The sequence below is a fragment of the Neolamprologus brichardi genome, chromosome 6, assembly GCF_056152115.1.
Source record: "Neolamprologus brichardi isolate AB-2024 chromosome 6, ASM5615211v1, whole genome shotgun sequence".
NCBI lineage: Eukaryota > Metazoa > Chordata > Actinopteri > Cichliformes > Cichlidae > Neolamprologus > Neolamprologus brichardi.
The window spans coordinates 26,291,022-26,315,141 of record NC_142109.1 but is presented as its reverse complement, the minus strand read 5'-3'; the positions used below and the strand labels follow the sequence as shown (position 1 = coordinate 26,315,141).

Sequence of the window (24,120 nt, the reverse complement as noted above, 5' to 3'; positions counted from 1 at the left end):
AAATGCACAATATTACAGCATTAAAAAAAGTTCAATTCAATTCAATTCAATTTTATTTATATAGCGCCAAATCACAACAAATGTCGCCTCAAGGCGCTTCATAGATACAGAGAAAAGCCCAACAATCATATGACCCCCTATGAGCAAGCACTTTGGCGACAGTGGGAAGGAAAAACTCCCTTTTAACAGGAAGAAACCTCCGGCAGAACCAGGCCCAGGGAGGGGCGGCCATCTGCTGCGACCGGTTGGGGTGAGAGAAGGAAGACAGGATAAAAGACATGCTGTGGAAGAGAGACAGAGATTAATAACAGATACGATTCAATACAGAGAAGTCTGTTAACACATAGTGAGTGAGAAAGGTGACTGGAAAGGAAAAACTCAAAAGTGTATTTACAGTCTGGTACAAGCTAAGTTTTGGCATCTATGAAGGTTTTTTTTCCTCCTAACGGCTCTGAGTCAGCTGAAGTTTTTGTACAATTCAAACGCTTGGATAGTGGAGTTGGCTGCATTGTTGGATGTTTGTTCCAAATAGGAAGCTGGAGCTATTACTAGCATTTGGAGAATTTTTAATGGTTAATCTGCTTAAAATTATTGCTTGTTGTATGATATATGGTATTTTTAGGCTTGAAAAACAAATATGCCGTATCACATCAAAAGTTGGGAATGTAGAGTCCAAAACCAATAGGTGGCGTCAGAGCGGCAGTGTCCATCCTTTATACTGTCTGTGCTTAAAAACCTGTGCAAGCTTGGAAGAGGAATGACTGTTTGTGGAGTTAAAGTGGCACGTAACCACCTTCTCCAAGGGTGTGTGGATGTTAACCTGCAGGTGAAATATGTTGGCGTTAACACAAGCTGCCATTGGGCACACTGATGGAAATGTGTGGCATCAAACACACAATTTCACAATTTCAAATGGTGCTTAACCATGCCCTTTAGACTGTGGCATTGTTTTGTTTTAGTTGTTGAGGGAAATTAGTTGACAGGAACACCTCCAGTTTAAATAACAGGTGCACAACCCCACCCACATATGTGATAAGAGTCGCATATGTGAGACTGCGAAACTGGGTCATAATCTCTTAAGATAAATTGTGTTCCTGACAATTTGTGCAGATTTGTTATTATACAAGCTTTTCTTAATAAAACTTAGTAACAATTTCTCCTACAACCCAAAAGGATCTTGAGAACACAATTTATGATTAATTACCTGTTGTAATGGCCAATTAAAGAAAAAAGCCAGAGTAGAAGAGCATTTTTCTGGTGGCTCATGTTAATTGCTGCATTGTTAGTAAAGTTTTCAGTTGTGTCATCTCTACTAACTAGCTTAAGTAAAGAAGGGAGCTGGAGGAAAAATGACTATGTAGTCAAGAAGTCTTTCCTGGCAATAGCTTGTGTCATGCTGAGTTGACAGGATGCCAGAGCATCACTGTGCTGCTTAGAACAGGACCAGGCACAATTATCCTGGCGCAGCTACGCAAGTGCTTGTCTTGGCAGAGGGGGTCTTGTAATGACAAATTGGCATTGAAATTGAGGCAGAACCTTTTCTTGGCATGTTAAGGCTGTAAACGAGGAACTAACATAATCCCTCAGGTAAACATTTAATCACATTAAATCAAATGTTTTAAACTTGTGAATGCTTTAATCAATCTGTCTGTTCCTTCAGGATTCTGGACTGTAAGCGGTTTTGTTTTGGGGGTTTTTCCCCCGCAGCTAACAACACTGCTCAATTACTGTGCTGACTTATTGGTCATTTGTCCGTATTTTCAGATGGGCCTGGGTAGTAATGGTCCGTTCGGGGCGCAGTCCTATGGTCAGGGAGCTACAGGACCTGGCCAGCAGCTAAACCCTCAGCAGCAGCTCCAGAACAAGTCTGCCCTTGCCAACAGCCTGCCACCCTTCCCTAATGAGCTCAAAGGAGCTGCTGTTACTAGCGTGCCAAACATGGTCAGTACTTTTTAGACATATTCAGATATTACTGTACACAAAACATTTATTTTTGTTTTTCTTTATAAATACCATTTACAAATAAATGATCTCCTTTTTGGCACCATTTCTGAGTCACACTGTTGAATTGCTGATAACTAATCACAACTTTGACATTTGTCTGCCTGTTTCATGCGTGCAGCAGCTCCAGCAGCAGCCGCCTCAGCAGCAGGCAGCGATGCTCCCGCTGGCCGGCGGCGGAGGTGTGGCAGTGCCTTCGGCAGGCCCCACAGCCGACCCTGAGAAGCGCAAGCTGATCCAGCAGCAGCTGGTCCTGCTGCTCCACGCACATAAGTGCCAGCGACGAGAACAGGCTAATGGGGAAGTGAGGGCCTGCGCCCTGCCTCACTGCCGCACTATGAAGAACGTCCTTAATCACATGACGCACTGCCAGGCTGGCAAATCCTGCCAGGGTGAGTAGAAGCATTTGAAATGAAGTGAAGGAAATGAACGATAATTTCCAGATGGACAGTTCATGGAAGTCGACCCCTTTTTACACTGAGACATTAAAGGGTCAGAACAAAAATAGCTTAGCTCTTAGTAAACACCTGCAGCTTTTTATTCAAGCTGCTTTTAACAAAAAAATTGTTTTATTTTATTAGTTTATTTTGCATTTTTTAAGGCCTCTACTGCCCTTAACAAAAAAACATGGTCTATTTAATCTATAACTGTATCTATTTAGTATTAACTTGTTTTTACCGCTCCTACCCATAAGAGTAGCAAAACAAATGACAAAACAACATACAAGCTAGAAATTAAAACATCATAACATCACTTTTTTAAGCCACAGGAATTTGAGCTACATAGACTGGACTTTCCCCAGGGAAAGAATCTGCACTGGGTGAGATTTCTTTGCTAAGATCCAATATTGGTAACTGGATCTAAGGTTTATTTAATTCAGGTTGCGTTGTGTTGACAGCTGAATTTGCAGATTCAGTTGCTGTGTTACCATTTCAGAAGGAAAAATAGTTTCTTGAATAGATTGGACGGATCACCGTGCTTTCTCTTATCCTTATCAGGGTCGCAGGGAGGGCTGGAGCCTATCCCAGCTGTCATAGGGCGAGAGACAGGCTACAGCCTGGACAGGTCGCCAATTTGTCACAGGGCTAACGCATAGAGACAGACGATTCACACATATGGGCAATTTAGAATCAATAATTAACCTAACCTCACAAATTGCATGTCTTTGGACTGTGGGAGGAAGACAGAGTACCCGGGGAGAACATACAAACACAGTGATAATTCTACTTATTTTACACACAAACCTGATCAGTAACTGCCTCAAGAAGAAAACTGCTGACATTTGAGCATGCATTTGGGATTAACGTTTTTTTAGCAGCAGCTTTCTTTCCATTTATTCTCATATTGTGGCCATCTGTGTTGCTATTTTTGGTAGAAGTATGCCTTTCTGTCATCATCCTGAAACTGCGATTAGATTCATGGAATAAATTTAAAATTGGATTTCATTCACAAACATTTTCAGATGTATAAATCTCCATGTAGGAGCCCCTTGGTAGGAACTGCTTCTTTGAACATCCTTCTTGGCCAAGTTTCCACAAGCTCTGTGCACCTTGATCTTGGCAGTTAAACTAAGAACACTCACAGAATTGTCCCAAAGCTACTCCAGCTGCATCTTGGCAGTATGCTTTGGGTTATTGTTGTGCTGAAAGGTGAATGGAACTGTAGAAGTGGGTTTTTGGTTACCAAAGCCGTTCTTGTTTTGTCCAAATTTAGAAATTCAGAAATTCCTGCCTTCATGCATCTCATGGTTTCTGAAGCTAGTGTGCTTCTAGAGACACCCAAAGGTTTTATGGTTCATGCCTCTCCGTCATTTTTAAAGAGAGACACTGAACTTGATGTTTTGTTTTTTGTCCTCTCTATTTGTTGGATCATGAACATAAAATTGAGCTTCTCAACCCTGTCCCCTTTTGCCTCAGGTACTTTAGAATTTTAAAAATTCTACAATCGCCTACAGGTTAGGTTTTTTCCTCTTTGTTCTGTATATGTTTGAAATGTATATTTTGTGATTGGGTTATTTGAGATAAACTAATGGACGTGTCAGCTTTATCAATTTAGCAAATTTGCAACACAGGGGAAAAAACAGTAACAACATCTCCTAACTCAATATATCTTCATAAGTATTTTCATATATCTCTATTGTGTGGGGGGGTTTTTTTTGTTTGTTTGTTTGCTTTTTGTTATTCATAGATGATATATTAGTTTTAAAGTCCAATTTAAGTCCATTTTTATCATATGCAAGTTTGATGGTTGCTGCAGGTCTATTTATCTTAACCAGACTTTGCACAAGGGAAACTCCCACACTTATCGTTGTTTGTGACTAAGTCTGCTCCTGCTCCTTCCAAAAGTTGATTTCACTCCGTTGGTGAATTTTTCCTTGTTTGTTTCTGTCTGCTCCTTTCTGTGTCGGCCCCAGCATTCCTACCATGAAAAATTCCCCCAAAGCTACTCTCATTTAAATTTGGCTCTGCGCCCTTTGCACTGCTTTTGGGCTTGAATGCTCAAGTTCAATTGCAAGCCAAACACTCAAGGGGCCAAGGTGTGTTAAGTGTAAAGGAGTCTGTGTCTGCTCTCTCCATACCAGCTCATTTCCTCTTGGTTTGGATCCTTGCCTCTCAGCACCACTGAAATAACTGTGTAGTGAGATTTTGTTCCCCGACACACAGTTATCACTAACGTTATAGATTTATCTGAAGTCTGTTGGCTCCGTTTATTCTCGAGTGAGAAACCCCAGAGTCTATAGTGTGAGCAGTGTGAGTCGTGCTTGGATTGGCAGTGGACTTAAATATGAGAGCCTTTCTTTGCATACTGAATTTATAAAAAGATACCAGTATGATAGCAGTACTTTGAGTCTTCGCCAGCTCTTTTGGCTTTCTTACAAAAATAATAAAACATAATTATGTTAATTTCTGCCTAGCCCTTGAATCCATGTAGCAGTTTAATGTGGACCAGCATTTACTTAGTGCCAAGGAGCAAGCAAGCGCCAGGTTGTGATTTCTTGTCAGATTAGCTCCTACTACATTAGCCTGGCCAGAGATGAAATGAAGTACCCCGGTTTGTTCAGTTTCCCATTAGGAAATGCAGTGTAGGTCCCCTCTCCACTAGGCTCAACCAGCAGCCTTTCAAGAGGGGAAAATTACTGCAGTGGGCTGAAATGGTGAGCTAACTTCTTGGACTGTTCTCCAGTGTCTCTCATTTACTGTGTCAGTATGTTGTAATTTTCTTCTTTTTTTTCTCAGAGGACAAGAAAACAAGAGTGTAAACAAGTTTTTGTGTGTTAGTGTTCTGTGTAGAATTTTCTTATGACCAGTTGTTATGCAGTTTGAGGAAGAAAAAAAAGACTTTCCCAAAAGAGGCAAGCTTGAGGTTAGATGTGCAATTAGCCAGTACATTACAGAACCCAGTAACAACTGTGAATCATATGTTAAATCAATGATCCATCAAGAACGTCCGGTGTGAATTGTTCAACCTGGGTCTTTTGAAGTGATGTAATCTACCACAAGTGCCTTGTCTGTGATAGATGTTATTCAGATGAAGTAAAAACTGCAGCTGGGGATTCTTGGTAAACATAAAAAAGGAGGAGGGAAGAAACGATGTTGGTTACAGGTTGACTAGTGTGGAATAAAATGAAATTTAATTTAATGTCGTCTTACTGGAATAAATGCAACAACCATAATGAGTTCAAGTTAGTCAGGTTGGATGTGACCAAATATGACAGATGGTATCACAGTTTTCAACCTTGTTCCTCTCTCGTCTTCTTTTCTTGCAGTGGCTCACTGTGCGTCGTCCAGACAGATCATCTCCCACTGGAAAAATTGCACTCGACACGACTGTCCCGTCTGCCTGCCGCTGAAGAATGCCAGCGACAAGCGCACCCAACAGCGTAAGTAGCTAAGTAGCGATCTCTGGCCCACTGTCGCCCAAGCATTGTCAGGACACTTATATCTGCAGAAATCAAAAACTAGGCTGAAATTGTTTTCAGAGATTGTTTTTGGTAAGCAAGATGTTGAAACCTGGTGAGCTTTCTGTCAACGGCCTCAATTTGTATCTCAGTCATTACAGGATTGGTATATTGAGCTGTAATGGTCACAGTAGTAGTTTTTAGAAAGGCTCGCTTTCGAAAGTCAGGAATGTGTGTGTTGGAATTATGTATATCTTGGCATTCAGAGTCAGTCAGGCTATTTATTTCTAGGCCTTTGCTTCTCTGTGATGACTAAAAGCACTCAGCGAATAAGAGTGTGGTCCTGCTGGGCTTGTAATCTGACACACAGGAGGTATAGCAGTGTGATCGAGGGTGAGAGAGGATACAGAGAGCGTGTGCTCATGGAGTCCGACAGAGCAATTGGCTGTTGGGTTATTTACTTCTTCTCTCTACCAGAACAGAGCTGAGTTTGACGCTCTTTCCAACACATACTGGAAGCTTCTGTTGTTCCTGTTTAGTGTTGATTCTCTCATGTACCTGCTATCTTCTGGCTGGTTTGCTGTATTTTAGGTCCTATCATCTCATTCTTCTGCCTAGATTACTTGGATTTATTTTATTTTGGCCCCTCATATTTCAACACTTAAAGCATTTTAGTCTTAGTCTTGCCCAGTTTGGCTTGCATGTTAAAAAACATGATGTTGGGGCTTGTGCTCCTGCCAATGCAGACGGTGTAGTTTTTCTTTGTTCTGCCTCATTTGATTTGAGTCTTTGCACATACTAAGAGATGTTTTTTGGTCTTTTAGCCCAACCAACACCTGAACCCGGAAAAATATGCAAATACTCTTCCCCTTAAAGGGATTTATACATTTATTCACTCCCTGGCTTTTTAAAGCATTTAGCCTTACACTAGTGTTCTGATTGTATCATGCTGCCGTGTTGTGACTTAATCTTGCCCGAAGTCAAAGCATGCAGATGTATGTGTTTTTGTTTTTATCTTTTTAAAAAGATGACTGCATTTGAATTATTTCTATATTAAAAAAATGTTTCTATTCATGTCTTTGTCACTTGGCTAGTAGTATTCACATGTGCATTTTGTGTACAGACTTGTTGCAGTATTAGTGTAGAGACAGTTTGCAGGTTGTTACCAATATAAAACAATATGATGTCATGTGGCTGTTGTGGGCTGACTTTTTGATATCTCTCCCCAGCCATGCTAAGCTCCCCGAATACAGGCCTCCAGAACTCCATGTCTTCTGTAGGCGTGGGCCAGCCTAGTACTCCCACCATTAGTACCTCAGCCCCCATAGACCCCAGCTCAATGCAGAGAGCTTATGCGGCACTTGGGCTGCCCTACAGCAGTCAGGCCACTGGACAGGCTCCAACCCAGCAGGCTCCAGGCGCAGGACAGACAGCAGGTGCACCGAACACCCAGGCTCAACAACAACTTCCACAGCAGATGAGACCCATCAGTGCACTTGGTAAATTAATTTGTTATGCTTAAAAATGACAGTTCATACCCATATTTTATTCACTGAGTTTGATTTTTAAATCAAGAGAGTGCCCTTTGCTCACTGTATTCTGCATTCACAGGTAACCAGATGGCTCTTGGAAATGCAGCAATGGGTGTGCCCACTTCAGAACAGACAAACCTGCACACAGACTCCCTTCCCAACGCACTCAACACTAACAAGTCAGTCTCTGTCAAGTATAATAAGAATAATTACATTCCATTTATTAAAAATACTTGTTGCCCTGTTTGTTTGGGTTTTTTTAAGGTTTCTTTTTAAATGATATATATTTTTAAATTGAGGAACCACAGGAATAGATATCCATGGATGTAGGATTTCTAAATTTTCTCCATCTGCACCTGCAGTCAGCTGCTGTCAGACGGGTCAGCTGTGGGCTCAATGAGCAGCCTACCCACAGCAGCACCTGTCTCTGCCACAGGCTCCAGGAAAGCCTGGCATGAGCACGTCACTCAGGACTTGCGCAATCACCTCGTACACAAACTGTAAGTGTATAGCTCTGCTGGAGAGATCCTTACCTGTTAGTCTCCTTTTGATTTTGTTTGAAAGGCTGGATATTTAAGGCAATGGTTTGAAATTAAGTAGAAGTTATCAGAAGTTCTATTTGCTTATCTTGTGCTTTCCTGCAACAGAGTACAAGCCATATTCCCTACCCCTGATCCGGCAGCTTTGAAGGACAGACGAATGGAGAACTTAGTGGCCTACGCCAGAAAGGTGGAAGGTGATATGTATGAGTCAGCTAACAGCCGGGTAAGTATCCTGAAAAACCGCATCAGCCAGGGACTGACTTGAATTGCTCAACTTGGCGCATTCAACATGAAACGCTTTTCAAAGGCTTTTACCATAGTTCAAAATTTCACAGAACATGCCTTTTCCCTCAATGTTTCATATTGCCTTTCTTCATCCCTCCAACCTTCTTCCTTTTAGGACGAGTACTATCACTTCTTGGCTGAGAAAATATACAAAATCCAAAAAGAGTTGGAGGAGAAGAGGCGTTCAAGGCTTCAGAAACAGATCATCAACCAGGCACCTCTGGCTGCCCAGGGAACCCAGCAACCAGTCCTAGCCCAGCCCAATGCCTTGGGCCCACGACCACAGAGTAAGTTTAAGATTATATGAACATGTTTTGGGTAAAATCACATTGTTTTCAAATTGATTTATTACCCACTTAGGGTTTGAAAGGCTTATGGCAGAATTATAAATTGTACTTTTAGTAATGTTTGTATGCCCAGAGGCTTTATCCATATTGCCCTATTATTAGGGCTGTTCGATATAGCGATATATATCGGATGGCGATATAAAAACGTCTATCGTTTCATTTTACGCTATCGTTTGTTTCGTGGTGTTGCAAAATAAACTGTATACAGCAATATTTTTTCATCGTTTTGATGGTCACTGTAGTGGCTATATTAATTTCTTAAAGTTCACTCTTTCCCTTATTTAATATAACCACACTACGAACGGAAAAGCACCTGTTTTTATGCGTTGTCGTTAGCAACAACGATGGTAAAACCATCACGTGTCCGCTTGTTTATTTTCCACATAAACCTTTCACAATAAAGCTCAAGATCCTGTTGAGACTTTTCAAAATAAACTGAATCGCGTGAAAGAGAATGCAGAGTATTTACCGATGAGAAGCAAAAAAGAGCCGTCAGGTGCTAAAAAAATAAACCTTACACTCAAACGTTAGAACAGGCTTTTCCCTGCAGCACGCCGTGTAATAAATACTCACAAAGAAAACGGCGGCCGTTACAACCTTTGTCTAAAAATGTGTAGTTTCATGCATTGGTAAAACACTCGACTCCAGATACACGACGCCCAGCTGGAAACACTTCAGCTGCCCGAGATTGACAGAATTTACAGAAAATGTTAATTTTTGTGATTTATATCGTTATCGGACGATAGATGTTTTATATCAGGATATGAGATTTTGGTCATACCGCACAGCCCTACCTATTATATATGTGCTTTAACAGGTCTAATCACTTTCAAAAGGTCGTTTCCCCCCCCAGTCTAAAATTGAAAATGGATATATGAGCTGAGCTCAGTGAGCAGCCTATCCACAGCAGCATCTGTCTCTGATGTTGCAATGTATTTATTTTTAATTGTTATTGTTGTTTTCTTTTAACTGTACAAGTTTGTTTTGTTTTGTTTTTCCAGATGGACCTATTCCTCTTCCCAACATGCCAAATCAGATCATGAGTCGCATGCAGGCTTCACAAGGTACATTTTTAATAATACATATGGGAGTTTCAGAGTGCACAAAAAGAGAGGCAAGAAGAAGAATGGGGAAGTTACAATTGAACTAAATCAGGAAAACATCTCCCTCTACCAGCTTGGCTTTGGGTCATATTTTTTTATTCATATTTGTTGTGCCAATTTCTAAAGTGTCTGATTTACTCATCTGTACAGGAATCAACCAGTTCAACCACATGACTCTACCCAATGCCCAGATGTCTCAAGCAACAATGGGACCCCGTGCTGCCTCACCCATGAATCACCCTCAACAGATGAACATAAACTCAGTCCCAGCGGTAAGGGGGCAGACCAGGGGCCACAAAAATCACACCCACACATGGGGCAGGCGTGTAACATGAGCTGGCACCCAGTTACACACTCTCAAGGAATTCATAAGCTAACTTGGGTGTACAAATAAGATTACTGCACCTAGTAATATCTTCTTTCCTGCCTCGTAGATGGGAATGTCTCCCTCGAGGATGCCCCAGGCCCAGGGCATGATGACTGGACACAGTGGAGGAAACATGGTGGGTCAGACTGCCAACCAGGGTCAGTTTTTGCCTCAGAACCAGTTTCCTCCAGGATCTGCTCCAGCTGCTGCAACGGGTGCAATGAATGTCACAGTGGTGCCAGGCATGGGTCAGCCACAGGCACAGGCTGCTGTCACTCAGGTGAGACATGAAGGAGGTGGAGCTGTAGTTACCTGAGCCGCATAATGGATTTGGATTGGCTGATTTCTGTACAGTTGTTCAGAGTTCGCTTAATTGCAACTAGTTGCTGAAGAACTAAACTCAAATGACTTCAACCATTCATACAACACACTAATTACTCTTAAATTGTTTTTACCAATCACAAGGTGCTTTCTAAACCCCAAATTGTGTGCTATGTTGTGTTCGTCTGTTTGACCGTATGACTGTATGTTTGTCTGCTTGTCGTGTGTGTGTGTGTCTGCCTGCTCTTTGTGTGTCCTTCTCTCCAGCAGCAGCAACAGCAGCAGAGTGCTAACATCCCCATGAATGCACTTGGCCCCTCGCTGGGCCCACAGCTAGCCTCTTCCCAAACCCCCTTGCACTCCACGCCTCCGCCTGCTGCCTCCTCTGCCTCTACGGCTGGGGGGGCCACTAACCTGCCGCTCCCCCAGCCCTCCAGCCGCAGCTCTACCCCCACCCTCCCTGCCCCAGCCCCAGCCCAGGGTGCCACCCCGCCCTGCCCCACCCAGTCCCAACCCCAGACGGAGCTCCCTGCAGCAGCACAGACGCAGCCCCCACCTCAGCCCCCTACCACGCCGGTGAGACTGAGTCCCTTCGCATGCCCTCCACTTTTGACTCCCTCCTCCCTCCCGTGCAAACTCCCATCCCTCTGCCTGCCATGTACCAAACCATCCCATCCACATCCACCTTTTCTATCTAATAACTTCATTTTCACCACTGTTTGTAAGCCCCCACCCACCCCCCAATGGGAATATTACACCTCTCATTGTAAGGGAGCAATGATATGTATACGGGAGGTGTGCATTCGTGTCGTAGCCTCAGAGCCCTGCATGCAAAACAAAAAAATCCCAAAACAAACAAACAAAAAAAGGTTGTTGCAAACACATCATGACTGTATTTTTTCTCTCTCTTTGCCCCTGTTCTTCCCTGTCCTTCCCTGTCCTTCCCTGTCCTTTTTCCCTCTTTTGTGTTTCAGCTGTCTCAGCCAGGAGCCAGTCTGGATAATCGGGTGCCCACACCAGCCTCAGCCGCCAGCGCCGACCTGCACTCGCAGCATGTTGGAGCAGACCTGCCTACCCAAGAGGTCAAAACGGAGACGCACCATGATCAACAGGAATTTGAGGCTACTGGTGGCAAAATTGAGCCCAAGATGGAGGTGAGCTGTCACTGCAATTTAAAATGAGTAAAAACCTAAACTATAACTTATTTATGCTAATAATTTTAATTAATCTTAATTAAGAGACACCTTATCTGATAGTTGTTCATTAGATCACGACCTGATTTGGATTCACTTTTTGTTGTGAAGAAAACAACATGCCGCCTACACCATTGGCTGGTTGCAGCTAGTGAGCTGTCCTTGGCTGTCAGCATTACAAAAATCCTTATAAAGCATTTGGTCAACTTAAGAGCTTAGAATAACAAAGTCAAGGGATTCACAAATAATTGAGCTCATGAGGTTATAAACAAGAAAATCATTATTCTAAAGAGTATTACTGTCATGAATAGATGGCTATTTCTATTGTTTACATGACTGCGGTATGAAATGTCTTTTACCTTATATGTTTATAGACTGAAGATGAGTCTGCTTCAATGTTGGCCAAGAAGGAAGAGCCAGAGGAAAAGCCGGAGCCCATGGAGGTGGAGGAGAAGAAGCCGGAAATTAAGACGGAACCCAAAGAAGAGGAAGAGGGTGGAGCTAACAGCACAACCACCTCATCTCCATCTCAGTCACGGCGGAAAAGTGAGTCTAGGGCCAGAGGAATGAAAAACTCTGCGTAAACTCTGACTGAGTTTTACTCAGTAATCAGGGAGGGTTTTAGTTAATGCTGTTAATGTATACAATAATAAAGTCAAAATACCATCATTAGTTGCGCTGACAGAATTATGTCCAGATACTTTTGAGCTTTAATAATAAACTTTGTAATATAGAAACCTACAAAGAGCAGAAGTGCTGGGAAATGTAAGTGAAATTGTAGAACTCTGGTACGGTGGGAAAAAATTGTTATGCTATTGGTTATAATTTGGAAAGAAGTAGTTTTTCCTTACAGGCAAATAATTTGGGGTAGTAAGTAAACGTACAATATAGAAACATTTTTGTTTCATTTTTTTTCTCTTCACCTTTACCCAAAATTTCCCCTTACCTTGGCTTTCCATTGTATATTTTTCAGTTTTTAAACCCGAGGAGTTGCGCCAGGCTCTGATGCCAACTCTGGAGAGTCTGTACAGGCAGGACCCCGAGTCCCTGCCCTTTAGACAACCAGTAGACCCTATGCTCTTGGGTATCCCGGTATGTAGCACACAACAGCTGGCTGCTTAAACACAGCAGCACTTGTAGATGTTTCAAATTGTTGCTTGTACTTCTGGTGTGAACAGATAATTGAGATGCACCATCTTAACTCTTAATTGTGTAAAATTTTCCTCTTCCTCCTCTCTTTAGGATTACTTTGACATTGTGAAGAACCCAATAGACTTGTCCACAATAAAGCGCAAGCTTGACACAGGCCAGTACCAGGAGCCCTGGCAATATGTGGATGATGTCTGGTTGATGTTTAACAACGCCTGGCTCTACAACCGCAAAACATCCCGTGTCTACAAGTACTGCTCTAAGCTGGCTGAGGTGTTTGAGTCAGAGATTGACCCTGTCATGCAGGGCCTGGGCTACTGCTGTGGGAGAAAGGTGAGATCGAGTGGGTGGACAATAGATTATTGAATGCCTGCAGTTTTATTTCAGGATAATATTCTTTGTCTTCTATAAATAACTGTTTGGATATTGTTTATATTATAAATGCAGTGTTAAACTCTGCTTCTGCTCTCGGTTTAAATTAATGTTTCATTAGGATGAGCCCAAGTTTTACCTGCCCACATTTTGAGTACTAACTGAAATTTGGCAAAGATTTTCCAAACCAAAGCCAAAACTCTAAATTCTGATCTTCAGACTCACTTTTTCTGACAACTTTTTTCTTGAACAGTTTTATTTGGACCTTCTTGACCTTTCTTGTCGTCTCACTTGTGTTTACAGTACGAGTTCTCCCCTCAAACCCTCTGTTGTTATGGCAAGCAGCTCTGCACCATACCTACTGGAGGCACATACTACAGTTACCAGAACAGGTATCTTTTTATGAATAAATGTACTTAATGTGTTTTGTTCAACTAGGTCAAAAAACAAATGTTGGGTGAGCACATGCTTAATCTCACCGAGGAATCTCATGTGCATCGCACATTTGCATGCACAATTTTGATGGACCAAAATTGCAGCTATTTGAACTGTTGCGCATCCCCTGTGAGCCTGGGTTCTGCTCATCTGTAGCTGTAGTGGGATCGCTGTCATACCAGTAACGGTTTTCATGGCTCTGCCTTCAAGTCCTGGCACAGTATGAGACTTCAAAATGGTTTTGGTAGCATTTATTAAGTGTCAGGTTCCAGTGTCATACATTAGAAGAAACACCCAAATGACCATCAGACAAAAAAAACAAGCCATGTGTTGATTGTTTTTTTTCTCTGCATCTGTCAAGGGGACTATGTGAATTCACTGTCGCTGCCCCCTGTGTTGCGTGATGACTGAAAATATAACGCTTTAGTTTAGGCCACAAGCTGCCTTCCCCATCATTGACTTCTCTTCTCAGTAGAATTCAGCACATTGCTTTACACAGTGTACCTTGCACCCCCTCCTGTATAAACTGTGGAACTGCAGCGTTTTTGAGCAGCGCAGCAGCACGGCATGAGACTCCTGCAGCGCAGTCCATTTACACTCTCAATAGGAGTTCAGGGAATCCCCGCTCTACATAAAAACCTAGTGTTATTTTGCACAATTTGCCTGGGCACACTCAATCCTATAGCTTAACATCAACTTTTGCAATATGACTCACATTTGAATACAACAATAATCTTGTATCCTGGTATCTTTATCATTTTTAACGTGCTGAATGTGTGTTTGTTTTTTTTTTTCTTGCAGGTATCATTTCTGTGAAAAATGTTTCAATGAGATCCAGGGGGATAGTGTGACGTTAGGAGATGATCCTGCACAACCACAGACGTAAGTAAAACACTGGCTTCTGCAGATCTTTAAAATCCTACAACACTAAATTCATTATAATAGAAAAACAATGCCTTAAAATGTCTCTTAATACAGAAACTAAATCAACATCAAGATTTTGCTTCATGGTTGAAATCTGTACCAGACATACGTAAGAGGGAGCTTTTTTCTGATGTTCAGTGTTTCGATCTTGGGAATCGGCACAGTGTAATCCCACATGATGTTTCCAGACTCCAATATTTCCTGTTTGGATACATGCAGTTTGTTGCACAGACCTTGGTCGAACCACAGAAAACAACTGCAATCCAAGATCATAATATCTTTCTTCTCAAAATTTAAAAAAAGTGAAGTTAACAATTTGTTTCAGCAGAATTGCTTCATAGTTAAGATGCGAACATCCACTGAAATATTGACAACATCTCTAGCTTTAAAACCATCTTAATGTGAACACATTGCTTGAAAAAAGATTTCTTACTATTCAATATCTGTGTTATTTATCTACTATTTTATAGTCACGGTATTACTTGGTTAACTTTTTCTGGTCGTTTTGCCCACACTTTAGGAGGATATCGAAAGACCAGTTTGAGCGGAAGAAGAACGATGTCCTCGACCCTGAACCGTAAGTCAACACAAACCACACACCCTTCAGTGAAAGGAACTCAGAATGGTCGGTCTTTGCTTCTTTTCCCAGAGTTAATCTCTGATGCCTTTTTCTGCTCATGTGTTGCTGATCACGTCTTTAAACAGTTTTTTTTCCCCTGCCACCCACATCTGGCTTTGTTTTGGTGTGTTTTTTTTCTGCACCGTCTGCATATTTTCTCTCTGATCAATCTCTTTGGTTTCAGTGAAGCCCAAGGGCAGCTCAGCAGCACCACCTGCTGAGTGTAACTTGATGTCGAAGTTCTCTCTTTCTAGTGAGGGCTTGGATTAGAGAGCACAGGTCATAAAGTAGCTGTCTTTTAGATTGGTCACTGTGATTTTTAGATATGTTGCACAATTGTTATGCTAAACCTCCCACAAAGGCGCTCTTGTATTGGCTGGCTTGCACGAGCGTAACGACTGGAGGAACATTGACGTGAATGACGATCTCTATGTTGCTTGCTGCCCGAGCAGTAAAGATATCAACATTCATACAAATGATAACCACGGGGAAACACGACGGGAATAGTGTGTATTTTGTAACGGCGTGTGAGAACTGAGTGATATTTTAGTTCTGTTAAATTTTGTGTGCCTTTCTTTTTTTGTATTTGCATTTTCTTTGGTTTTAAATTTGAAAAGTGAAAGCATCCCATGCTAACTCCACACAGAGGGTTCTCTCTCTGTACTCTGGCTTCCTCCCAAAGTCCAAAGATATATGTGTTGGGCTCATTGGGGATGTGAAATTGGTGATTCAGAATTAGCTGTCGATGAGAATCCACAAACGGTTTTCCATCTCTTTGTGATTCCCTGCAACAGACTAGTGATGTGTCCAGCGTTAAGCCCACCTTGTGCCCCGTGACAGCTGGAATAAGCTTCATCCCCACTGATGATGATGATGAATATTAACGATTTTTTTGTATGTTTTCTTTTTTTAAGGTTTGTTGAATGTAAAGATTGTGGACGGAAGATGCACCAAATATGCGTCTTACACTACGAGGTCATTTGGCCATCTGGGTGAGAATTTTGACCGCCATTGCTTTTTGTACATTTTTGCAAATTTGTATTTCTGCTAACAGTGTGTTTAACCTCCCTCTACACTATACACACACTACAACTCTATTTGTTGTTTTTTCCTCAGATTTATCTGTGACAACTGTTTGAAGAAAAGTGGAAAAACACGAAAGGAAAACAAGTTCTCAGCAAGAAGTTAGTACTCCTTCCTGTTTCAGATGTGAAGTCTTTGGTTCATCTTTCACGGCTATTTATTTTTGGATTTTTCAGAATGTCAACAGATTATTGAAGATTTGTCTTAACAAGCTAAGACTTCCTCCATGTGCCCATGGTCTGCATACATCTCAGTGTGGTGTTAGCCTTGTAGTTTAATTATCAGTTTAGGCCTGGAGGACCATATCTGACTTTGATGGAATATGTTAGTGACATATTGGTGATCTGAAGTTTTACAGTCTCACATAGACCATCAATAGTGTCCTAATGTTGTTGTTCTCTCCATGCTGCAGGTTGTTGTGTACTTTTTCCTGGAAAAATGAAGCTCCTGCTTCAGGAAACAGATTTGACCCTTTTCAAACTTCTGCCTTGTGCTTGTCTGTTGTAGGGCTGCAAGCAACACGACTCGGAACGTACATAGAGGACCGTGTGAATAAATACTTGAAGCGACAAAACCACCCAGAGGCTGGGGAAGTGTTTGTACGAGTGGTGGCAAGCTCTGATAAAACGGTGGAGATTAAACCAGGCATGAAAGCTAGGTAAGACCATCATTAACAGAGGAGGAAGAGGGATAGGATGTTTGGATATTAGAATTTTAAAAACAATGTTTTCCATTGAAAGTAACATATTTTGTACTTGTCTACTAGGGTTGCCTTAGTCAAATAAATGAACAACCAAAGAGTCAACAGTTTGGGTGAGGGTAGCCAAACCTCCTTAATTTGTAGATAAGCTGGCAAGGCTTGTGTTTTTCCCTAGCTTATTTTAATTGCCATAAAGAATGCAATGTCCTCTATAAAGATTTTATACCCACTCAGAGTAATTGTGAAACATGCCTGTTTGATGAGATGTTGTGCACACCCTCCTAGGAGGCCTTATGGTGCTGTTAGATTCACCATGGGATCAAAGTCAACTATGCGTGTCCCATCTTTGCAGGGAGGAGTCCCTCCTCCAACAGCCTGTTATCTTAAAGTTAAATGATTTAAGGCTTTTAGCTTTTTATTGACTAAAGGCAACTTGACTTGAATTGTCCCATTGTGTTCTTCACATCTGCTAAAAGCAGTGACAGATGTGGAAAGCCAGTAGCTGTAGCTTTCTAAAAGCTTCTAAAGTCACAATAAAAGTGGAGAAAACTGTGCGTTAACATTCAGCAAAACCTCAGATGCAAAATTGCTCAGTGATATTATCATGGCTACATTTTAATATTTCCTTTTGTTGGTTTCAACAGGTTTGTAGATACAGGTGAAATGCCAGAGGCCTTTCCTTATAGAACCAAAGCACTTTTCGCATTTGAGGAAATTGATGGTGTAGACGTGTGCTTCTTTGGCATGCACGTACAGGAGTATGGCTCTGAGTGCCCATTCCCCAACACTAGGTCTGTGCATTCAATTATGTCACACAGCAATAAATAATATTAACTTTTCTTTGCGGTTTTCTGTGGTTCACATAAGATTTACCATGTCTTCTTTCTTTTTAACCTTTGCAGACGGGTCTACATATCATACCTTGACAGTATTCACTTCTTCAGACCTCGGATTCTACGAACAGCCGTTTACCATGAGATCCTTATTGGCTATCTAGAATATGTCAAGAAACTTGGGTAAGGCTCACGCTATTCTTTGTCTGTTCTTCCTGACGACTTGCACAACTGATAAAAGCCTCAGTAGATCCAGGTCTCGGGGTAACGTCATCACTGTCTCTTTGGCCTGACTTACTGTTCACGTGTGTTCACAGATATGCCCAGGCCCACATCTGGGCATGTCCGCCCAGTGAAGGTGACGACTACATCTTCCACTGCCATCCTCCTGACCAGAAGATCCCCAAGCCTAAAAGACTGCAGGAGTGGTACAGGAAGATGTTGGACAAGGCTTTTGCTGAGAGGATCCTGCATGACTACAAGGTAACAAGGCGAAATGAAGGACGGCATATTATTACCACATAAAAGCTAAAGCGACCAAATTGTAAAGGGCAGATGATAATTTTGTTGACTACTGAGGTCTTTGTTATATTGATCAGATGTCTCACTAGCTGTTGTTGGGATTAACCCACTGTGTTTTCCATCCATCTCTCAGGATATCTTCAAACAGGCAACTGAAGACCGACTGACCAGCGCCAATGAGCTGCCTTACTTTGAAGGTGACTTCTGGCCTAATGTGCTTGAAGAGAGCATCAAGGAGCTGGAGCAGGAGGAAGAAGAGAGGAAGAAGGAGGAGAACACAGCTGCCTCTGAAACTCCAGAGGTATGATTATTAAACTCCACTATCTTGTATTGTGTTACTGTCTTTGTCCTTCCATTGCAGTTGAATGATTCGATATAAGGAGTTTAAAGAATTAAAAAATGTAATTTCATGTACTACTACCTTAAACATAGGGATATTTGAATCAAAATAATTTCAGTGGAATTTAATAATGAGATTATGGTGACATCAAACACAGGCGGAGAGTAACTAATGAACTGTGAAAATTTGTGCACTCTGTGCTAAGTTTTAGCACTGGAAACAGTAAGAATATATAATGATGGAATAATTCATACATAACATGTTTTCTTTAATATATTTTTTAGGGAACACCAAGTGACAGTAAAAACGCTAAGAAGAAGAACAACAAGAAGACCAATAAAAACAAGAGCAGCGTGAGCCGAGCCAATAAGAAGAAGCCTGGGATGCCGAATGTAGCTAATGATTTGTCTCAGAAGTTGTACGCCACCATGGAGAAGCATAAAGAGGTCAGACTTGTTTCTTGTGTTTTTTGTGGTAGTGAAAATTGGGAGGTGATAAACAATAATTTTATGGATGTGATCAAAAGGTTAACTAGTGGGAAACAGTCCGAATAACGAAAGTAAGTCATACTTTATTTTGATTTTTTTCCCTCCTCTCCTTTGCTAAAGGTGTTCTTCGTGATTCACCTTCATTCTGGGCCCATGGTCAACACTTTGCCGCCCATCGTGGACCCCGACCCATTGCTCTCCTGTGACCTGATGGATGGCCGTGATGCCTTCCTGACTCTGGCAAGGGACAAGCACTGGGAGTTCAGCTCCCTCAGGAGGTGCAAGTGGAGCACCATGTGCATGCTTGTTGAACTGCACAACCAGGGACAGGATCGCTTTGTCTATACTTGTAACGAGTGCAAGCACCACGTGGAGACACGCTACCATTGCACTGTGTGCGAGGTTAGTTTCCACTGCACTGTTGTTTTTACACTCGATTATTTTGTGTCAGTTTGGAACTAGGGAGGAAAAAAAAAGGATGATTGGAAGTGGAAATCTGTCAGATACGTGGAATGACGTACATGAACTGAGTCAGAGATATCATTTGTTAAACTTTTTAGTTTACCATCTTTGGTTGGACTTTAATTACTATGTCCCCTTTTCTTCTTTTTCCCCTCTTAGGACTTTGATCTTTGCATTAATTGCTACAACACAAAGGGCCACGAGCACCAGATGGTCAAGTGGGGTCTTGGCCTGGATGATGATAACAACAGCCAGAGTGGGGAGGCCTCCAAGAGCCCACAGGAGAGCCGGCGTTTAAGTATTCAACGGTGCATTCAGTCCCTGGTCCATGCTTGTCAGTGTCGCAATGCCAACTGCTCTCTGCCGTCCTGCCAGAAGATGAAGCGAGTGGTACAGCACACCAAGGGTTGCAAACGCAAAACCAACGGTGGCTGTCCTGTATGTAAGCAGCTTATTGCTTTATGCTGTTATCACGCAAAGCACTGTCAGGAGAACAAGTGTCCTGTCCCGTTCTGCCTGAACATCAAGCACAAGCTTCGCCAGCAGCAGCTGCAGCACAGGCTCCAGCAGGCCCAGTTGATGAGGAGAAGAATGGCCACCATGCAATGCAGAACCATGCCGCTACCATCCCCACCGCCATCAGCTGCCCCTAGCACTCCCACTTCCCACACTCAGCCCAGCACTCCCCAAACACCCCAGCAGCCTCTTTCCAACCAGCCGCAGACCCCCAACTCAGCAGGCGTCATGTCCCCGTCTTTCTCCAATGCACCTCGCACTGCCCAAGCTCAGGCACCGGTGTCTCAGGGCAAACCTGGGCCCCAGGCCTCCCCTCTACACCAGCAGCAGTCCCCTCTCCCTCAGCCCCCCCAACCATCACAGCAGCTATCTCAGCAGCCACCACCCATCGCTGCAGTCAAGATGGCACAGCGCATCGAAATGATGGCGCAGGCCCAGCAGAACCAGCGGAACTACCGTGTCAACGTGAATGGTTTGCCCATGAATCCCCAGCAGCCACAACAGCGCATGACGGCACCAATGCAGCCAGCAATGCAGATGGTGCCTGGGCCCCGGGGACCACCAGTCATGCAACCTGGTATGGCCACTGGACAGTGGGGTGGAGCTTCTGGCCCCATCCAGCCAGGTCAAACTCAACAACCAGGTCTTGTTCCAGGCCAGTCCCCACAGCAGCCCATGACCATGCAGCGAGCCATGATGCCACCAGGGCAGCAACCCCAGCAAAGCCAGAGGATGCTGATACCACAGCAGCCCGGTGCCCGGCCACAGACTCCCCAGAGAGCTGGAGCTATACCTCCAAATGCTCTGCAGGACCTCCTCCGCACCCTAAAGTCTCCCAGCTCACCCCAGCAGCAACAGCAAGTTCTAAACATCCTCAAATCAAACCCTCAGCTAATGGCTGCGTTCATTAAACAGCGAACAGCCAAGTACCATGCCAACCAGCCGCAGCAGCAACAACCGCAACAGCAGCAACAAGCAGGCCAACAACAGCAGCCGGGCATGCCAGCAATGCAGAATATGGCTATGTCTGGAGGAGCAGTGCAAAGGACAGGGATGCCACCACAGCAACCACAGCAGCCTCAAGTGCAGGGCATGGCTGCATTAGGGACTCAAGGGCAGCTGAACACCGCGCACAATGCAAACCCCCAGATCCAGGAGATTTTCCGCAGGCAACTCTTATTGCAGCAGCAGCAACAACAACAACAACAACAACAACAACAACAACAACAGCAGCAGCAACAGCAGGGAGTGTTACCACAGAGCCACCCGGGTCAGTTTGCTGCTCAGTCGCAGGGTACAACACCCACCTACTCCCAGCTCCGCATGCAACAGCAACAACAGCAGCAAATGCAAATGCAGGCAGGGGCACCTGGGGGCCCCATGGGTCAGCTCCCACCAATGGCTCAGATGGCCCAGTCTGGCATGGGGATGGACTCGACCCAAAATTTACTGCATCAACGACTGCTTCAGCAGCAGCAGCAACTTCCCCAGCAGCAGGCTGTCCTAAAGCAGCAGATGGGCTCCCCTGGCCAACCAAGCCCCATGAGCCCTCAAACCCACCTCCTGGCTGGGCAGACTCAAGGCGGAGCCCACCTCCCCAGCCAACCTGCTTTAGCCAACGCCCTCAGCAACCAGGTCCGCTCCCCAGCACCAGTCCAGTCCCCTTGTCCACCCTCGCAGCAGCCCCCACATTCCAGTCCTTCGCCGCAGGTCCAGAACCAGCCCCAACCCTCACCTCAGCACCCACCCCCACCCCACTCGGGTTCACCCCACACAGGGCTTGGGGGCCCACTGCAGTCAATGGAGCAAGGACACTTGGGGACACCAGAACAAAGCGCCATGCTACCGCAGCTTAATACGCCCAACAGAGGAGGGCTGAGCAATGACTTGGGAATGGTAGGAGATGCTACAGGGGACACTCTGGAGAAGTTTGTGGAGGGATTGTAGCATTTCTGCTGGGAACTAAAGAACATATTGTCACTCCCACGGACCTGTCCTCCCACTCCTCTTCCTCGTTTTCCCTCAAACTCTTTATCCCGTTAGAGGGCTTTGTTTGTTCTTTGTAAGGCTGACAACGGTTTTTGTACTGACATGTAAAAAGTTTCAAACGTTGCAACAAAACAAGAAAATTTGGTTCATTTAAAATAAAAATAAAAAATTCAAAACCTTTAGGGAATGTAATTGTTTCCTATCCCTAAGGGGTAGGTATTTCTTCCTTGGGATGTTGAGGGATTTGCAAGTTGCTTCTTAAAATGAAATTAAAGTCACAAAGAATATATTTTTTTGGTTGAGACCAAATGTGTTCAGTACTCATTTTTTAAATTTTTTGTTTGTTTGTTTGTTTTCTTATCTTTTGGGGGGGTTGTTTGTTTTTGGGTTCATGCCTTTCTTTCCTTTTTTTTTTTCTTTTTTCTTTTTTTTTTTTTTTTTTACAAAAATGTAAAGTTGCATTATATTATTCATATCTTTATTTTGTACCTTTGAGAACTTTTTTTCTTTTTCGTTTTTTTTTTTTTCTTTCTTTTTTTTGGAAACTGTAAAATATTTTGTCTCTGAATTGGGCCAGGTTTTTGTTATCTTCACAAGCTGTCATTCCTGGCAATTGTAATCTAGTGTTGTACTATTACTGCAAGAAGATGCGTTCAGGGACAATGACCGCTCCCATTCTTTTTGTGTGTATGAAGAGCACTCATTTGTATTAAAGTAGGAAATGGCCTGCAGCAGTTTGTGTAAACAGGCATGTATGCAGGAGCACATGAAGACACTGACACAAACCCTCACAGTCACTAAAGCCGCGTTTCCACCACAGGAACTTTTACCAGGGACTAGGGACCATACTTTCAGTTACGTTTGGGGTAATTATTTAACCCCCACCAAAAAAAAAGGTCCCTGCTTTGGGTGGTTTTGAAGCGCTGAACATTTCTGATTGGAGTACCCGTCTTTACCACCAACTCCAGGGTGTAAAAGCAGCCGTCTCTTTTTATTATGTCAGCGGACTTTTTTTTATTTTCTTTTGCTTAATTTTCACGGGCCTTTAAACGTTTTTTATTTCCTTGGAAACAAAAATTTCTGTGACTACGACTTCCGGGTACTTTTGGGTGGACACGCGGCTTAAGAGATATACAGCTGATTGGTTCACCAATAAGGACTGCAGCCTACAACTCAGTGGCCTGGAATTTGGAAACGTTGTCTTGCAGGTGTAGAAAGTTCTTGCTTTGACATTAAAAAGAATTTGTCATACTTTTTTGTCATACAAATGTTGTAAAGTGTAAAGAGAGTGCGAGAAAGAGACCAGCCCCCTAAGCTGAGGTGGAATGAGCAGTGGTTGTTTGTAGGCAATGTCTCTGATGACGCCCAGTTCTCCAAATTTTACACTAAGTTGTGTGCTATCGGGGGATGAAGGGCACATTTGAGATTCACCTGGAGGAGAACTAAATGTCATCAACCCTCATTCCTCTCACAAAAAAAAAACTTGAATTAGGGGGATTTACTTTTTCTCCTATTGTAAATCAAGTTATTAAGCAAAATACTATAGATATAAGGAAGAGCAAATGAAATCACTGTATAAACTGGTAAAAGACTCATTTCTTACTTATATACCATATTGTTAAATAAACTGTGTGCAACAGAAGAACTCCAGTACTCTGTTGACTAAATAATGAGGCATCACTTCCTCCTGTTGGTGTGTATTCATTTGTTTCCGGTGTTACATTACCAGCAACGACTGTTTGGTTTTCATGTCACCTAAAATAACATTTATTTTAACTTTAGTCCTCATCCTGAACTTTTAAAAAGATGGAGTTGAATTGTTGTGTTTAGTAAAATATTTATCGATGCAGCACTTTACAAATAGTGACCGATGCCTCTTTTCCACCCATGTGAGTCTGGTGCCTGAACTAGAACTGGATTCATGCATTTCCACCAAAGCCAGACTATTGTTAGCAAAAATTGACACTTGGTTTTATTATTAGCAGGAATGTATGACCCCCTTCTTTCAGTCGAAGTGCAAAGCATTAATAAGTAACCTGCTAAACTCTACAAAACGTCTAGTGAGAACCTGTGCGATTACAGAAAATACTCATTTTAAC

At 42.9% G+C, this 24,120-nt stretch overlaps 1 protein-coding gene across 5 annotated transcripts in view; it reads left to right on the top strand.

The window, feature by feature from the left end:
* Positions 1-23,666, top strand: part of crebbpa (CREB binding lysine acetyltransferase a) — a 44,796-nt gene extending 21,130 nt beyond the window's left edge. For 2 of the 5 annotated variants that reach the window (XM_087841918.1, XM_087841921.1), the window contains exons 3-31: positions 1,765-1,941; positions 2,123-2,393; positions 5,768-5,881; positions 7,129-7,398; positions 7,511-7,610; positions 7,794-7,931; positions 8,079-8,196; positions 8,374-8,545; positions 9,607-9,669; positions 9,859-9,980; positions 10,143-10,355; positions 10,664-10,972; positions 11,371-11,550; positions 11,964-12,135; positions 12,563-12,681; positions 12,832-13,071; positions 13,414-13,502; positions 14,347-14,427; positions 14,990-15,046; positions 16,003-16,080; positions 16,205-16,272; positions 16,679-16,829; positions 17,516-17,662; positions 17,774-17,887; positions 18,022-18,187; positions 18,360-18,527; positions 18,851-19,012; positions 19,175-19,456; positions 19,676-23,666. In XM_087841918.1, the coding sequence (XP_087698044.1) occupies positions 1,765-1,941; positions 2,123-2,393; positions 5,768-5,881; positions 7,129-7,398; positions 7,511-7,610; positions 7,794-7,931; positions 8,079-8,196; positions 8,374-8,545; positions 9,607-9,669; positions 9,859-9,980; positions 10,143-10,355; positions 10,664-10,972; positions 11,371-11,550; positions 11,964-12,135; positions 12,563-12,681; positions 12,832-13,071; positions 13,414-13,502; positions 14,347-14,427; positions 14,990-15,046; positions 16,003-16,080; positions 16,205-16,272; positions 16,679-16,829; positions 17,516-17,662; positions 17,774-17,887; positions 18,022-18,187; positions 18,360-18,527; positions 18,851-19,012; positions 19,175-19,456; positions 19,676-21,979 (6,645 nt within the window). In that variant the 3' untranslated portion in view covers positions 21,980-23,666. The remainder of the gene's footprint in view (positions 1-1,764; positions 1,942-2,122; positions 2,394-5,767; positions 5,882-7,128; positions 7,399-7,510; positions 7,611-7,793; positions 7,932-8,078; positions 8,197-8,373; positions 8,546-9,606; positions 9,670-9,858; positions 9,981-10,142; positions 10,356-10,663; positions 10,973-11,370; positions 11,551-11,963; positions 12,136-12,562; positions 12,682-12,831; positions 13,072-13,413; positions 13,503-14,346; positions 14,428-14,989; positions 15,047-16,002; positions 16,081-16,204; positions 16,273-16,678; positions 16,830-17,515; positions 17,663-17,773; positions 17,888-18,021; positions 18,188-18,359; positions 18,528-18,850; positions 19,013-19,174; positions 19,457-19,675) is intronic. The other 3 variants (XM_087841920.1, XM_087841919.1, XM_087841922.1) reach the window with 3 other exon arrangements.
* The last annotated feature ends 454 nt before the right edge of the window (positions 23,667-24,120 follow it).